The sequence below is a fragment of the Salvelinus fontinalis genome, chromosome 42 (genome assembly GCF_029448725.1).
Source record: "Salvelinus fontinalis isolate EN_2023a chromosome 42, ASM2944872v1, whole genome shotgun sequence".
Classification (NCBI taxonomy): Eukaryota; Metazoa; Chordata; class Actinopteri; order Salmoniformes; family Salmonidae; genus Salvelinus; species Salvelinus fontinalis.
Window position 1 is genome coordinate 9872072 of NC_074706.1, and position 13779 is coordinate 9885850.

Genomic DNA, 13779 nt, shown 5'->3' on the forward strand with positions numbered 1-13779 from the left:
ACGCACAGTTTAGGGAAACTTCAGCCAAACCAGTTATTACTCTACCTCCCATATAATTTCCATCAATAAAAATCACACAATTTATTCAGAGCCAAGAAGAAAATAGAAAAATCATCAACAGAGATTGCCATCTGCAGCACAAAAAAGCCCCTCCACTGGCCAGCACAGTTTAAGCTCCAATGGCCAGCACAGTTTAAGCTACACTGGCCAGCACGGTTTAAGCTCACCACTGGCCAGCACGGTTTAAGCTCACCACTGGCCAGCACAGTTTAAGCTCTCCACTGGCCAGCACAGTCCAAGCTCTCCACTGGCCAGCACAGTCCAAGCTCTCCACTGGCCAGCACAGTTTAAGCTCCCACTGGCCAGCACAGTTTAAGCTCCCCACTGGCCAGCACAGTCCAAGCTCTCCACTGGCCAGCATAGTTTAAGCTCGCCACTGGCCAGCACAGTCCACACTCTCCACTCACCAGCACAGTCCACGCTCTCCACTGGCCAGCACAGTCCAAGCTCTCCACTGGCCAGCACAGTCCACGCTCTCCACTGGCCAGCACAGTCCAAGCTCTCCACTGTCCAGCACAGTCCAAGCTCTCCACTGGCCAGCACAGTCCACGCTCTCCACTGGCCAGCACAGTCCACGCTCTCCACTGGCCAGCACAGTCCACGCTCTCCACTGGCCAGCACAGTCCAAGCTCTCCACTGGAGAAAATTGAATAATGGATGCCTTAACCTCCTTATGGCCAATTATGGATGGCTTTATTAAAGGGATACTTCAGGATTTTGGCAATGAAGCCGTTTATCTCTACTTCCCCAGAGTCAGCTGAACTTGTGAATATTTTTATGTCTCCTCATGCATCCCTTTAAGCAGTTCAATTCATGGATATGGAAGGGGGGAGTATTATCGATGTGTATAGAGGGGGAGTTGTGTGTGCGAGTGTGTAGGGAGGAGTCATTTGCAATGCACGTCCATGCAGCCAAGGTCAGAGACTGCCAGCGGGAAAGGGGAGTCAGCTGAGAATATAGGCCCAATGTGTGTGTGCTATCCAGCGATACAGCTCCTTGCTCTCTCTGCATAGGTACCCCCCTCCCGTCATTTATTTATTTCTCTTTATATAATCCCCTCGCCTTGAGTCCGCCATGTGCAGATTGTGCGTGTGTTTCTGTCTGTGTGTGTGTCTGTGTGTGTGTTCAAGGCACAGTAGTAGGAGACGGCAAGGGCACACAGTCACTGTGTCTCTGTATGGTGATTATATTATGATTAAAATGGATGTACTGTACATATCCATTACTCAATTCCCTCCGCCTCCACAGACTGCATATTTTACGGAACAATAGGACCCCAGTATATGGAGTCAGCTATAATGATATAATAGAATGTAGTGATGGCAGCAGTGTCTGTAATATATGAATGGGACAGTGGTGGGCCGTCAGGGCCAGCAAGGCCTTCTCTGCTGGCCTAAACATCATCAGAATATATATATTTTTTAAAATATATTTTCCCACAGATATGTATTAAATTATTCCCCAGAGTAAGCGATATACTCTTCATTTCATAGCTTTCTTCTTGGTTGCACTGCTTCCAGCCCCAGGTTGAGATTTGGAGGGCTGGTCTTTATGTTAGATCTTTTATCCAATCATATTCAGCCATCATGTGTTGCCAGGGGTCTAAAATCTGCCCTCAGGCCTTCAGAATCAACAGTGCGGGCGCTTGTAGCTTATAGTGAATGGAAATGAACATTTAGTGTCAACCAATCAGCTTTAGAGTTGGCTATTGCAGGGGCGAAAATCTGAGATCAACCTTGGAGGGGACAATTACATTAAATTTTCTCAAGAGCAATTCCTGAGGGGGACACCAAAAGTAGTGCTGTAACACATAGCATACGTTGTTAAATGTATATTGAGGAACCATAATTCCTACAACTGGATAATTGATAGGTACAGTAGTTAACTGAAGGGTTTTCCCAACTTGTTCAAATGTTTAAATCATTATAATTCTACTACTAATAATAGTTATAGCAGTGCTCCTTACCAGTCCAGTATGTATGCAGTTATTCGTACTTACAACCAGCAATATCAAGAAAGGTCAGTAGGTGACAATGGTACTGTACACTGTATGGGTGTAGTTTTCATAAATACAATGAACATGGTGTGATCACATCTAAAAGAATCTCCATTGAGAACCATCACAAAGTTGGTCTCCGTATTGAATTGACCTTTTAATTTGACTTTTTCTGATACATTTATATAGTCATTAAATATGTCCACCTGGCCTGAGTCTACAATATCTTTGCAAGAACAAAAAGCTTAAAATAAGTACAGTTCTAAAAGCAAAATAACTACTTCAATGAAAAACCCAAATAAATCAACCAAAATATCCTTCAGTCAGTGTCTCAACTCTTCAAACAGCAGCTATGGACAAGTATGTCGCACAAAGTATGCAATTTTAAATAAAATAACATGAAATAAATCATTTGTAAGTGTACTAAAAACTACTAAACAAAAGAACAACTATCAATTACACCATGGGTTCTCAAACAGGGGTCCATGGACTAATTGCAAGGGGTCCGTGAAATAAAAAAGTGTAATGAATGTAGTCAGTACCACAAGGTTTCCAGTAAGTTTACATATAATATAAAGGGGGTGGAGGTCCCTGAGGACCGCTCAAAACCTTGCCTGCCTTGCCTCAAAATATGCAGGGGTTCCAGTACCCCAAAAAGGTTGAGAACCACTGCTATACACACTACTGAACAAAAGAACCGAGCATATGTTTGCGGGTTTCCTCAACAACACATCAGTTGGCACTTTCGCAATGCCCTCGCCTGTTGTCTCCGACACCCTGTATAGCCCAATAAACTCCTTGTGAGGGAGAAGGTCATGGTCAACATAACGCATGTAACAGTCCTGACCTATTTATGTTAGTTTTTATGTGTTTATGGTCAGGGCGTTAGTTTTGGGTGGGCAGTCTATGTTATCTGTTCATACCAGGCAAACCAAAACCAACATAGAAACAGATAACATAGACTGCCCACCCAAAACACATGCCCTGACCATAAACACATAAAAACAACATAAAACAGGTCAGGACTGTTACAACGCAGACAGACACTCTCCTGTTCAGCACCAGAGACATCTTGAGTACCATCAACAATTAATGAAAATTGTACAATCGGAAGAGACCTAATCTCAGCTGCAATGCCTCGAATGACTATTGGCCATGATGTTCAGAATTTCATTCTGTGCTTTGGGGCCTGTGTACATTGTGGTACGCTTTGTTAACCACTTCAGTAAAATGGGATCATCCTCTTCTGCCCTAAGTTTCAAAATCTGGTATAAATTCCCACTGTCATCCGTGTGGCCTCTAAAGGCTTGTCCCTGTCTTACTACATGCCGCACCGAACTAACAATTTTCATCAAGCAATGCCTTGCGTCATCCTGCTGTTTACCCCACGCGCTGGACATAACTGGACACTGATTGGATTTAGCTGGTGTGCTGTTACAATTACAAAGTGGCGGTGGGTTTGGCAATTTTGATGTGCTGTGAATTTTTCAATGCCTTTTCTCCAGTTCCTAAATCCTGCACTAACGAAGGCAGCATCAGCTCTTTGGCCAAAAGATGGCTGGCTTGAAAACCCTTGGCTACAGTGAAAACACAATACTCCTTTTATTGATGGATTATAATGTAGCCAGGGGAAATCGCGAAACCATCTCTCTTGAAACGTCAACACTCTGTTGGCAAGAGTTTGCGGTTCTGTAAATTGTGGGTGTGGCTGATATGGTTTTGTGCCATCACTGTGGTAACTGGACAATGCTGTGCCACTGTCCCCTATACTGGTGCTGCTGGCAACAAGGGTGACACTTGGTCCTGCCGTGGCTGTGACACTGTCCTCTGAAGTCTCTCTCCCTGGCTCTTTCCCTTTCACCACCCTAACTGACTCAGTCTGTCTCCTAGAAAATAAATAAGGTGTTTGCCGTACTCCTAACTACCGGTACCCAAAACTACACAATTAATCACAACAGCAATACCATTGCCGTAAACAAATCTTAGTTTAGTCACCAGTTTAAGTTGAGAGTGGGGGTATCCATGGCATTTTCCAATTATGTCCCTATTTTACAAGTCAAAAAAATTGAGAACCTTTCATAATGTTGCCAAACAAAGACTCAACAAACTTACCTGAGACTCCCTGTCTGCCAATCTGTCCCTGCATTTCTGTCCCCAGCTCTGCTGTCTGTGTGCCATCTGTTGCCTGCTCTGCCTAATGACATCATTGTGAAACATTTCCATTAGCATTTTACTTCTTTCTTATGAACATTTTATCAACTAGTCTTTGAGATATTAGGATACTAGAGTTCTTACTATGCGTTTTGGTGTACTGACAAATACTCTGATGTCCGTCTTCTTACTTTTTTCTGCCATTTTTCTACCTGGCTGGCTGGCTGGCCTAGCTGCACACACACACATTTACACAACACATGCAGCAACCTTTTGTAATTTAAATAGTTTGTTTCATATTGGCTGGCTTCCAACAATAGCTGAATTTGTAAAGCTAGCGAGCACCAATTCCGTTTCTGTGTGTTTGCTATAATCTTTGCTACCTGGTTAAATAAAGGTGAAATAAAATAAAATAAAAAAAGTTCACTAGCGACAATTTATCTTTTGCAACGAGACCATTATATATATTTAAGACAATGGTAGAAGAGAGTGTAGTTCTGTTCTGTTCAGTTTGGACTTCAGTTTATTGCTAACCTTATCACAGGGACGTCGAAGCACTACAGCTGCATGCTGATCTTGGAATAAACTGACGATAGCAAAGATTCCATCTTTGACGACGCCACATAAATGGAATAGGTACTAGCTAGCTTGATAGTTAATGTTTGCTTTAGTTTGCGCGCTAGCTCTGCAAATTCAGCTAGTGTGTGAACCCTGCCAACATAAAAATAAATAAATAACATTGCTATGGACGTGCTATGGATTGACTGGATTAACCTCACGTCAGTTACGTACATGTCCCTTTCGGACAGTAGATACGAACCCTCTATTACCTTGCCAGCTAAAGAACTGGCAGTGGATCAAACCATTGTGAGGCAAATGGCGGGGGGGTCGCAATCTTTTGAAATTTAAATGCGCTATTAAGTGTCTATAATCAGCACAAGTGCTTTCATTGCGTATTATTAATATTATTGAAATTACATAGTTATGTTTACAGTGATATATTGGGGGGGACAAATCATATTTTTCCCAAGATGGGGGGGTCGTGTCCCCCCCGTCCCCCCTGGGATTTCCGCCTATGGGCTATTGTACGCCTGCTGGCTGGCTCCAGTGTTACACAGGAGCCAGCTAGCAGGCGTAGTGCGTGCACGTCTTTTGATTGGATTACCAATATTGAGAGGCAGGTCCTATGGGCAGGTCTATGCAGATCTAGGAAACTGAATTTGATAAACGAATTAATTCGCGTACTACTAAGCTGTTTTTTCAACCCACAATGGCGGAAGGAGGAGAAGATATCGATTTGGTCGAGGATATAATTATAACGCCATTCTCAAGACTAACTTTTCAAGAAAAGTTAGACATTGTAAGGAGAGGTCGCCCGACGCCGAACTACGAGCGCTATCAATGGCTCACAGGCTCCGAGAAGCACTGCAAACTGTACTGCTGGGAATGCCTATTATTTGCAAGTGATCGATTTGGTGTTTGGAGCCACACTGGCTTTGCAAACTTGAGTTGTCTAACCAAGGCAGCAACGAGACACCAAAGTACGGCTGGGCACTTACAAGCAATGGTGCTATTTGAAAACTTTTGGGGACACCGGAGTGGATCTACAGCTCAACGAACAAGCGTGCAGGGCAACGGAGCTGCACAATGAAAAGGTGAAGGGAAATATTGAAAAGACTCATTGATTGTGTCATGTTTTTGGGTAAACACTGTTTACCCCAAAATGTCAATTTCAAGATGACGCAACGCCTGGTTATACTGCGTTTCTGTCTTAATGTATAGTGTCTAGAGCCATGGCATCATAATGATGGTAATAAGAGGTGGATTAATTCGGGTGAGACTGTGTAGTACCTCACTGAAGGCCCAGGCAGGCCACTGGAATGGGAGTTTATTGTATTGTACTAATTGACCCTTCGCTAAGTACCACCCCCAGGGGTGAAAGTAGATTTAATGTCTTACCTGTACGTGCGCGCACACATTTTGTTGTACTACAAAATGACAGGGTAGCCTACTCTGCTGACCCTGACAAACAGATCATTAAAAACTATGTTGTCTGATCCATCTAATAGGCCTACGAAAAGGAGAGACACAAATACAATATGATGTCCATCTAACCTGGAGGGGGAAATGATTGTCCAAAAACAAACGAAAGTGGCACTGACCCAATGGCAGACAGTGAATATGCACACTCAACGGGGATATGGTCGATGTTTTCTGCTGGTGCCAGTAAGATCGGCGACTGTTCGCTTAATTCAGTTAAGAATGTTGATATCTAAAATATAGACTGGAGTCTTTTTATTGTCATCTCTTTACAGCAATAGCCATTTACTTTCCAAACAGTTTTTACGCGATTGTATTTTTAAGTATCGCATTATGCTTGGCTGGGTCTCACTGCTTTTCACTGACAGTCGCAACTCAACAATCATCTATTTCGTATTTGCAGCGAGCGCTGCCCAAATTGCAAGCCCTCCCGACTGTAGGCTATGCATTTTAAAACAATCCGCTGCTATAAAAAAAAAAAAACGAATTATCCTCTGTGGCCAAATCATGCTTTCTGTGCTAGTAGCCTATATTGAATGATTTTATTTATTTATATAAAGACAGGAGTTAGCTAATTAGACTATATCATTTTGGCAATTTAATTCAATTTACTTTTGGGAAAGCTTCCCCTTATGGACACGCCGCCTATGCGTTTTAATGTGGCATAAACACAACCAGTCGTGAAGTTTTCATCTGATTTTCAAACAATCACTTAACAAAGGCGCTCCTGTTGGCTACCCACGCACATTCGTCCACTCCGAAACTAAGCAATGTTTGGTGGTCATTGAGGTGGCTAGCTAGCGTTAGCAATGTTTGGTAGTCATTGAGGTGGCTAGCTAGCTAGCTAGCGTTAGCAATGTTTGGTGGTCATTGAGGTGGCTAGCTAGCTAGCTAGCTAGAGTTAGCAATGTTTGGTGGTCAATGAAGTGGCTAGCTAGCTAGCGTTAGCAATGTTTGGTGGTCAATGAGACTGCTAAACACCTGAGCTATCAAACAATGTAACAAAAGTATAATTTCAGATTCGAAAAATACACGCTCTGCATTTCAAAAATCACAGTAGCAAGCACTCCTGATGCACTGCTTAATTATTAAGCCGTTTAAAATATACATTTGAATAAAACTCTTGTTTTCCCACTGCCCACTGGCTTTCATTCATTTCAAACATGAGCTGACAAACAGATCAATAAACCAGCTTGTCTGAGTGTATCATACTTAACCATACTGCTATTCATTGGAGCACTGTGATTGGTTGCACAACATTCTGGGGAGGGGCTTAGCGAAGGTTAAATTGAGTCGACTATGGTGATGCAGTATGTATGTAAAGGATATTATGATTATAGTGTTGCTGTTAGGCCAGTAGGTGGCGATATGACATCAGATATAGACAGAGAGACAGGTCAGAGAGTAGGTCATGTCATGATCTGACTGTGGAGAAGGGCAGTGTGTGTGTATGTGTCGGGGTGTGTGTGTGTGTGTGTGTGTGGGAGGGGGGGGGGGGGTGTAGTGTCATTTAGCAAGATTAATGCCCATCGAACAGTGTTGTGACTAAGTTAAATTATCAGGTTTAATTTAGTTCTGATGTGCTAGGACAGATTGACACATACACACACACGCACGCACAGAGCATGGGAGAAAAAAAAGAAGCAAAATGTGCCTTCTCAATGGATCAGTCATTTCACAATGAGCTTTGTTCCAGATAGAGGAACTGCTTTCATCTGATAACAGGCGCTAAGATCTATATTAAGGCATCTTAGAGGAGCACACTTCACACATGCCAATGTGTTGGTGCTGAATGTGCCAGGCAGGCTGGCAGGCAGGCAGGGGGGAGGCAGGCAGGAAGGAAGGCAGAAATGGATGGAGGGAGGGACGGCAGCCAGGCAGGAAGGCAGGGATGGAGGCAGGAAGGCAGACGTGGGCAGGCAGGCCCGCAGCCGTATGTGGCGCCACCAGTAGGAAAGGCAGGAGGGATTTATTGAAAGCTTGTGGAATCCTGTATCTCCTCTGCACCTAGCAGTAGAGCCTCATTACCAGTCCATCACATGTTTGTCTCTTCCTCTCTCTCTCTCTTCTGGAATGAAGAGGCGATAGTGAAAAATCAGAGCTGCCCCATTTTGTCTAACTCTCCCACTCTTTAGTTTTTTTTCAAACAGAGGTAAAGTAGGAAATCAGCAGAGCCGGAGCAAGTTTTCTTAATGGTTTCTTTTTTTTCTTCCTCCCTTCACTCTTCTGACAGTCGAGTACAAATCCACAAAATGTCCTGACTTGATGTGGAAGTTGGTAGTCCTTCTAGTTTCACACAGAGAAAAGGCTGTTCACAAACAGACGGACTGACTAATGTATTAAGTCTTGGACATCTTCAGAAGACGCAGTGTCTGCCATCAGTGCCATGGCACGTGACACAGTTTAACATGGACACACTGCCTGTTACATTGTCAGCATCAGGGTCCTCCTTTATGCCTCTTACCCTGACCTCAGATCAGATGCTACGGAGAGTGTCCCATTCTCCCTCCTCCACAACATACTCACAATAAAGTGCATGTCGTTGGTTGTAACAAAGGAATAGAGCCTTCTCATCCTCAACATTCTCCTGTACATAGGGAACTGTTATTCTAATGAGATATGTGTGTTCTGTAGAATCATTGTAACTAAGTAGAAGCCTTGGCCTAAGCTAGTTATTTATATTACATTGTTCCTCCCTGTTGGATATTCTTCTTAACCTCCCAGAGAGACAAGGTTGGGATGAGGAATATGTCCATATATTCAGCTTGGTATCACAACGCCCATGAAGAAATACTGATATTGATTTTACTTTCTTCCTTGGCTCCTCTTTGTGTTTTTAACTTCTCTTTTCTCAAACCGAAACAAAAACACAGCACCCACAGGTAAAAAAAATAATAATAAAATAGTCTCAATAGCAAGGGGATTTAAAAAGGAGCAAGTCTTTCACAAACGTTGTCCCCAACGTGATGACACCGTAGGCGAGATAAAAATCACTCTTTGATATCTTTGTTTGGAACATGGAAGAGTTCCTTTCAGAACACGTACGTGGCTCACTAAAAGTAATGTACTCAAAGTATGTGTTCAGCTCTGTTCGACCAAGCAATAAGTGATAAATGGAATGGTTGTAGTATTGTGTCTGCTGACACTAATGAACATGCCTTCAATACAGTACGTGCTCGACTTTCAAAGTGCGATTATGATCACGATTAAGTCATTCCACCAGATCTTTTCACACGAGTCAACCCCACACAGTGATTTGTCTGAAATAAGCCACTCGAGTCTGAATATATTGGTGCAGTAGTAATCTCATTTAAACTGTAATCATTTCAGTGTACCTGCCCCATTTTCACATTACCAAACAGCATTGTGGGTATTATCTTGGTTGAACAGAATCTCTCTCCCATAGCCAAACATGACAGATGGAGGCAGTTTGGGAAAATGTTACATTTCATGAGCATCATCCTTCTGCATTCATTCCCTTAATGAATCCCAATTTAGCACTGGGACACCTGTGGTAATAGGACACACACACACACACACACACACACATTGAAAGTTTAGGATGATGGAGCTGAGATGAGTAAGCAGTGTGGGAGGGTTAAAGGTCTGGTTTATCAGTGCAACAGAATGGAGCCAGGGAGGCCTGGCTGGGAGTCTGGCTGTGTGAGTTGTGCTGGCTGGCTCCAGAGAGGATCCATGGATTCATGCCTGGTAGGGGGTGCATGCTGGGCCTCAGGGCCTATAGGGGAGCATACAAGTCTGGGCAGCCCACTGTGAGCTGCCCTGGGCCAAGTCCTTAGAGTCTGGAGGAGTAGGAGGCAGCAGCAGCCTGGGGGATAGTCTGGGAACAGGGAGAGGGTTCGTTGGAAGGTAGGAGGGCTGTCGGTCTGTCTGTCTGGGTTTAGGATAAGAAGAGTACCATTGAGTGTGGAGAGCTTAGCCTCGGGCTATAGGCAGAGAGGTGGGAGATTTGGATAAAGGGAAGCAGGAATGAGAGCTGGTGTTATAGAATCTAAATGAGGTAAAGGTTCAGATCCAGGGGTGCACGGCATTGAGCTGTCAGTGTTTTGGGCAAGTTGCGGTGGAGGTGGGGGGAGGATATTTGGTTGTCCTGGGAAAGGTCTAGATACGAGAAGGGAGGGAGCCACTAGTCAAGGGAAAACAGCACCCTGACAGCTGGATTTCTGAGTAGGTCGCACAGAATGTGGATAAGCACACGTGCACACCCCCCCCCACTACCCCACCCCTATATTTACCCTCTCAGCATTTACACAGTTTAACCCCTGATGATGCCGTTGCCCTTGAAGAGGACAGGTGATCATTTGCTTCATTAATAAACCACACTGTATCTCTATGTAAATGGAGGACGTGTAAAATGCCAACCGCTCCCTGTGACCTGGGATAAAAGTATCTGCTGACTGGGTAAAGCTACGCCTGCGTCCAAAACGGCACCCTTTTCCCTATTCAGTATACTACTTTTGACCAGGGCCCTTAGGGGAATAGGGTGCCATTTGGGACACACACCAGAAGTAACACCCACTGGATCATCCTGTTCTGCCTTTACGTCAGTGGGGCTTTCATCTATTCTAGGGGCTCTCTACCTACGTACCTCTGTAGATCTGTGAGCTATCGCTAGTCGGAGCCTGACGCGTTATAGAGATCAAAAAAGGTGTTGGTTCAGATGTGTATCTTTAACAGCAAGTGCTTACCTAGGATAGGATAGGATGAACTCTTATCTCCGCGAGGGATAAAATGGCCTTAGACACACAGTGTAGACCTAGATCACAAAGATATTTTAGGGTGTAAAGAGTGACTAACTGGACAGCTTGCCAGACATCGTGAGTCATTTCTGGGGGTCTAGAGAGAGGTTAGCGGGTTCCTTTAAGCATTCATTGCATACACAGTAATAGCAAAAAGCCCCTAGCAGGGGAACGAGAGAGTGAGCCAGAGGAGTCAGTCACAGTGAAGAGTAGAGGATGTTACAGCCCAGTGACTGCTGTGCTGCTCCCAATCCCCTATCCTCTATCACCTTCTCACACATTTCACCCCCAACTGGCAACGCAGCCAAGGCATTAAGCCCAGGATTAATTTAGAGGGATATATGAAGAGGGCTAGCAGAGGAAATTAGCTTTCTAGCTTTCTCAACTCACCTCCTTGCTGCCTGGCTGCACCACTGTTCTAGTAACTGACTGGGGGAAATGATTCAGCCGTGCGCCTTGTAGCAGGCTGGTGTCGTGTGTCATAAAATAGGCTGCGTTTACACAGGCAGCCCAATTCTGATCTTTTGACCAATCACATCAGATCTTTTTCAGAGTTGATCTGATTGGTCAAAAGACCAAATATTTAAACAAATATCAGAATTGGGCTACCTGTCTATGACACATATAAGGTGGTTGATAGGTGTGTGTGTGCATGATTGCGTATCTGTTTACTCACTCGTAGGGATCACTTGTGTCGGGGCCCTGGAGCTCTGGAGGGATGGGGATGCGTTTGTAGTACATCTCCCAGTCGAAGGCTCCCCTCATGGCGTCCCCAGCCTGGGCTTCATATCCAAAGTGGTTATGGTCGATCACGTCAATCATAGGGCACACGATGGTCTTGGGGTTCTGGGCAATCTGGTCTTTATGGGGCGGAACAACAGAGAGAAAGAGTGTGAGCATGTATCAATCACCATACCCTGCTGTTTGTAGTTCTCTCTTTCCTTATTTTTATTTCTTCCTTTCTTTCTTTCTTTCCTTCTTTCTTTCTTTCTTTTCTATCTCTTGTTTTTCTCTATCTCCATTTCTCTGACGAACACATAGGGAGTGGAACCAGGGCAATTGCTTTTGTTCCCTGGAACCTCTCTCCCTCCCTCCGTCCCTCTGTCCTCTTCTACTACTTCCTCCCTCCTCTCCCCTTATGTGGAGGTCTCTGGGCAGCTCTGCTCCTCCTACAGCGAGTCACTGGGCGATTAGAAACAATTACAGCGTTTCAAAGTAGGTTAGCCCCGTGGAGGCCTGAGAGCCAACCTCGACGTGTCTGTCTGCCGTGTGTGTGTGACTGAGCCGAGCAATGATAAGCCGCCCCAGATCTGTCACACCCCGCCCACCCCATCCACCTCTCTCTTCTGTGGGCCGTGTCTGCTGGACCATGGAGAGAAGCGGAGCAGAGGCCCAACACCACAGCACTGAGACTAATGGGGAGTGACTGTACAGTATTGTACATTGACACACCTTACTATCAACACTGTAGCCTGGTCCCAGATCTGTTTATGGCCAACTGCTATAAAATCATTGTCATGCAGCATGGGGAAGAGTAACACACCTTGAAATGGTGGCGGGTTTCTCACACGGTTAAGATGTAATTTAATAGGCATATGGAAGGCTGTACAAGCAGTAACTACCCAGCTATAAGCCCCCCCCTTGTCCCTGCCAATATAAACATATAGAAACTATTGACTTGAATCAGTTCGTGTTTATGTGCAGGTCTCTGTAATATTCATCTAGTGTGCTTACTGTGACACAATCCTTTGTTTTATTCCCTCAAATTTCCAGCGCTGCGGCTAAGTAGTCTAAATCCGAATACCCATGACACCATCTTACTGGGCCTGCATGGATACATTTGAAACAAAGGATAGAGAGAAAGAGAGAGGTCCCAATTGTAATGAAATAGAAATGAACAAAAAGGCAAATAACAAGAGGCAAATGGGAAGGGAACTCTCAAGAGCTCATTAAACGAGAAGGGACTGCATTTCAAATGTAGCAGTCAGGTGGAAAAGAAAAAAGGTAATCCACCCAGTTGCCATGCCCACACTTCCTTATCCTTATAGGTTTGTTACACATAGCGAAAGAGCGGTTAATTCAAAAGTTGTTCCGTTCGTATACATTATGTCCTTTGATCAAGGTAAGATCCAGGGTTTTTAGGAGATCCAAGGAGAGAGGAAGCATTAGATTCAGAGAGCAGTGATAAAACCTGGCCTGTTAATTAGAATGGTGTGGTGTTGGAGGCTTAGATCTGCAGAGAGAGAGAGAGGTAGAGGGAGAGAGAAAGATAAAGAGATTGAAATAAGAAAGAAAGACAAACAGCAAATCCCTGTATTCCACTGATCTGATATCAGAGCCCGGCAGGATGATTGCATGTGTCACCGTGCCTGTGGATGGCCTGGGGTTCACTGCGGTATCTCCTCCACTCTATTCATACATGCGAGCCCCACAGCACAGCATGGCCTCCCTCCTCTGCTTCACGTCCCGCATTACATCAGCCTCCCAAATGGCACCCCATTCCCTTCATAGTGCACTACTTTTGACTAGAGCCCATAGGAAAGTAGTGCACCATGAAGGGAATAGGGTGCCATTTGGGACGCATAACTCATCAGCCCGCTCTGTTCTGCTCTCTGACAGGCAGGCGGCTCCATTCCAACCAATTAAAGAACCCCATACTGCGAGTCCTCTTTCTCAGTTAGCCAGAAGACAATGGGGCCATGTCGTGGAATGGTGGTGGTGGTGTGGCTATTATCTACTATTATTATTATCATAGGGACCTGGGCGTACATA

The 13779-nt window shown here is 44.6% G+C and overlaps 1 protein-coding gene across 4 annotated transcripts in view; it reads right to left on the reverse strand.

The window, feature by feature from the left end:
• galntl6 (polypeptide N-acetylgalactosaminyltransferase like 6) overlaps positions 1-13779 on the reverse strand; it is a 258649-nt gene that overhangs the window by 39452 nt on the left and 205418 nt on the right. For all 4 annotated transcript variants that reach the window (XM_055909593.1, XM_055909591.1, XM_055909590.1 and 1 more), the window contains exon 7: positions 11684-11867. In XM_055909593.1, coding sequence (XP_055765568.1) covers positions 11684-11867 — 184 coding nt within the window. The remainder of the gene's footprint in view (positions 1-11683; positions 11868-13779) is intronic.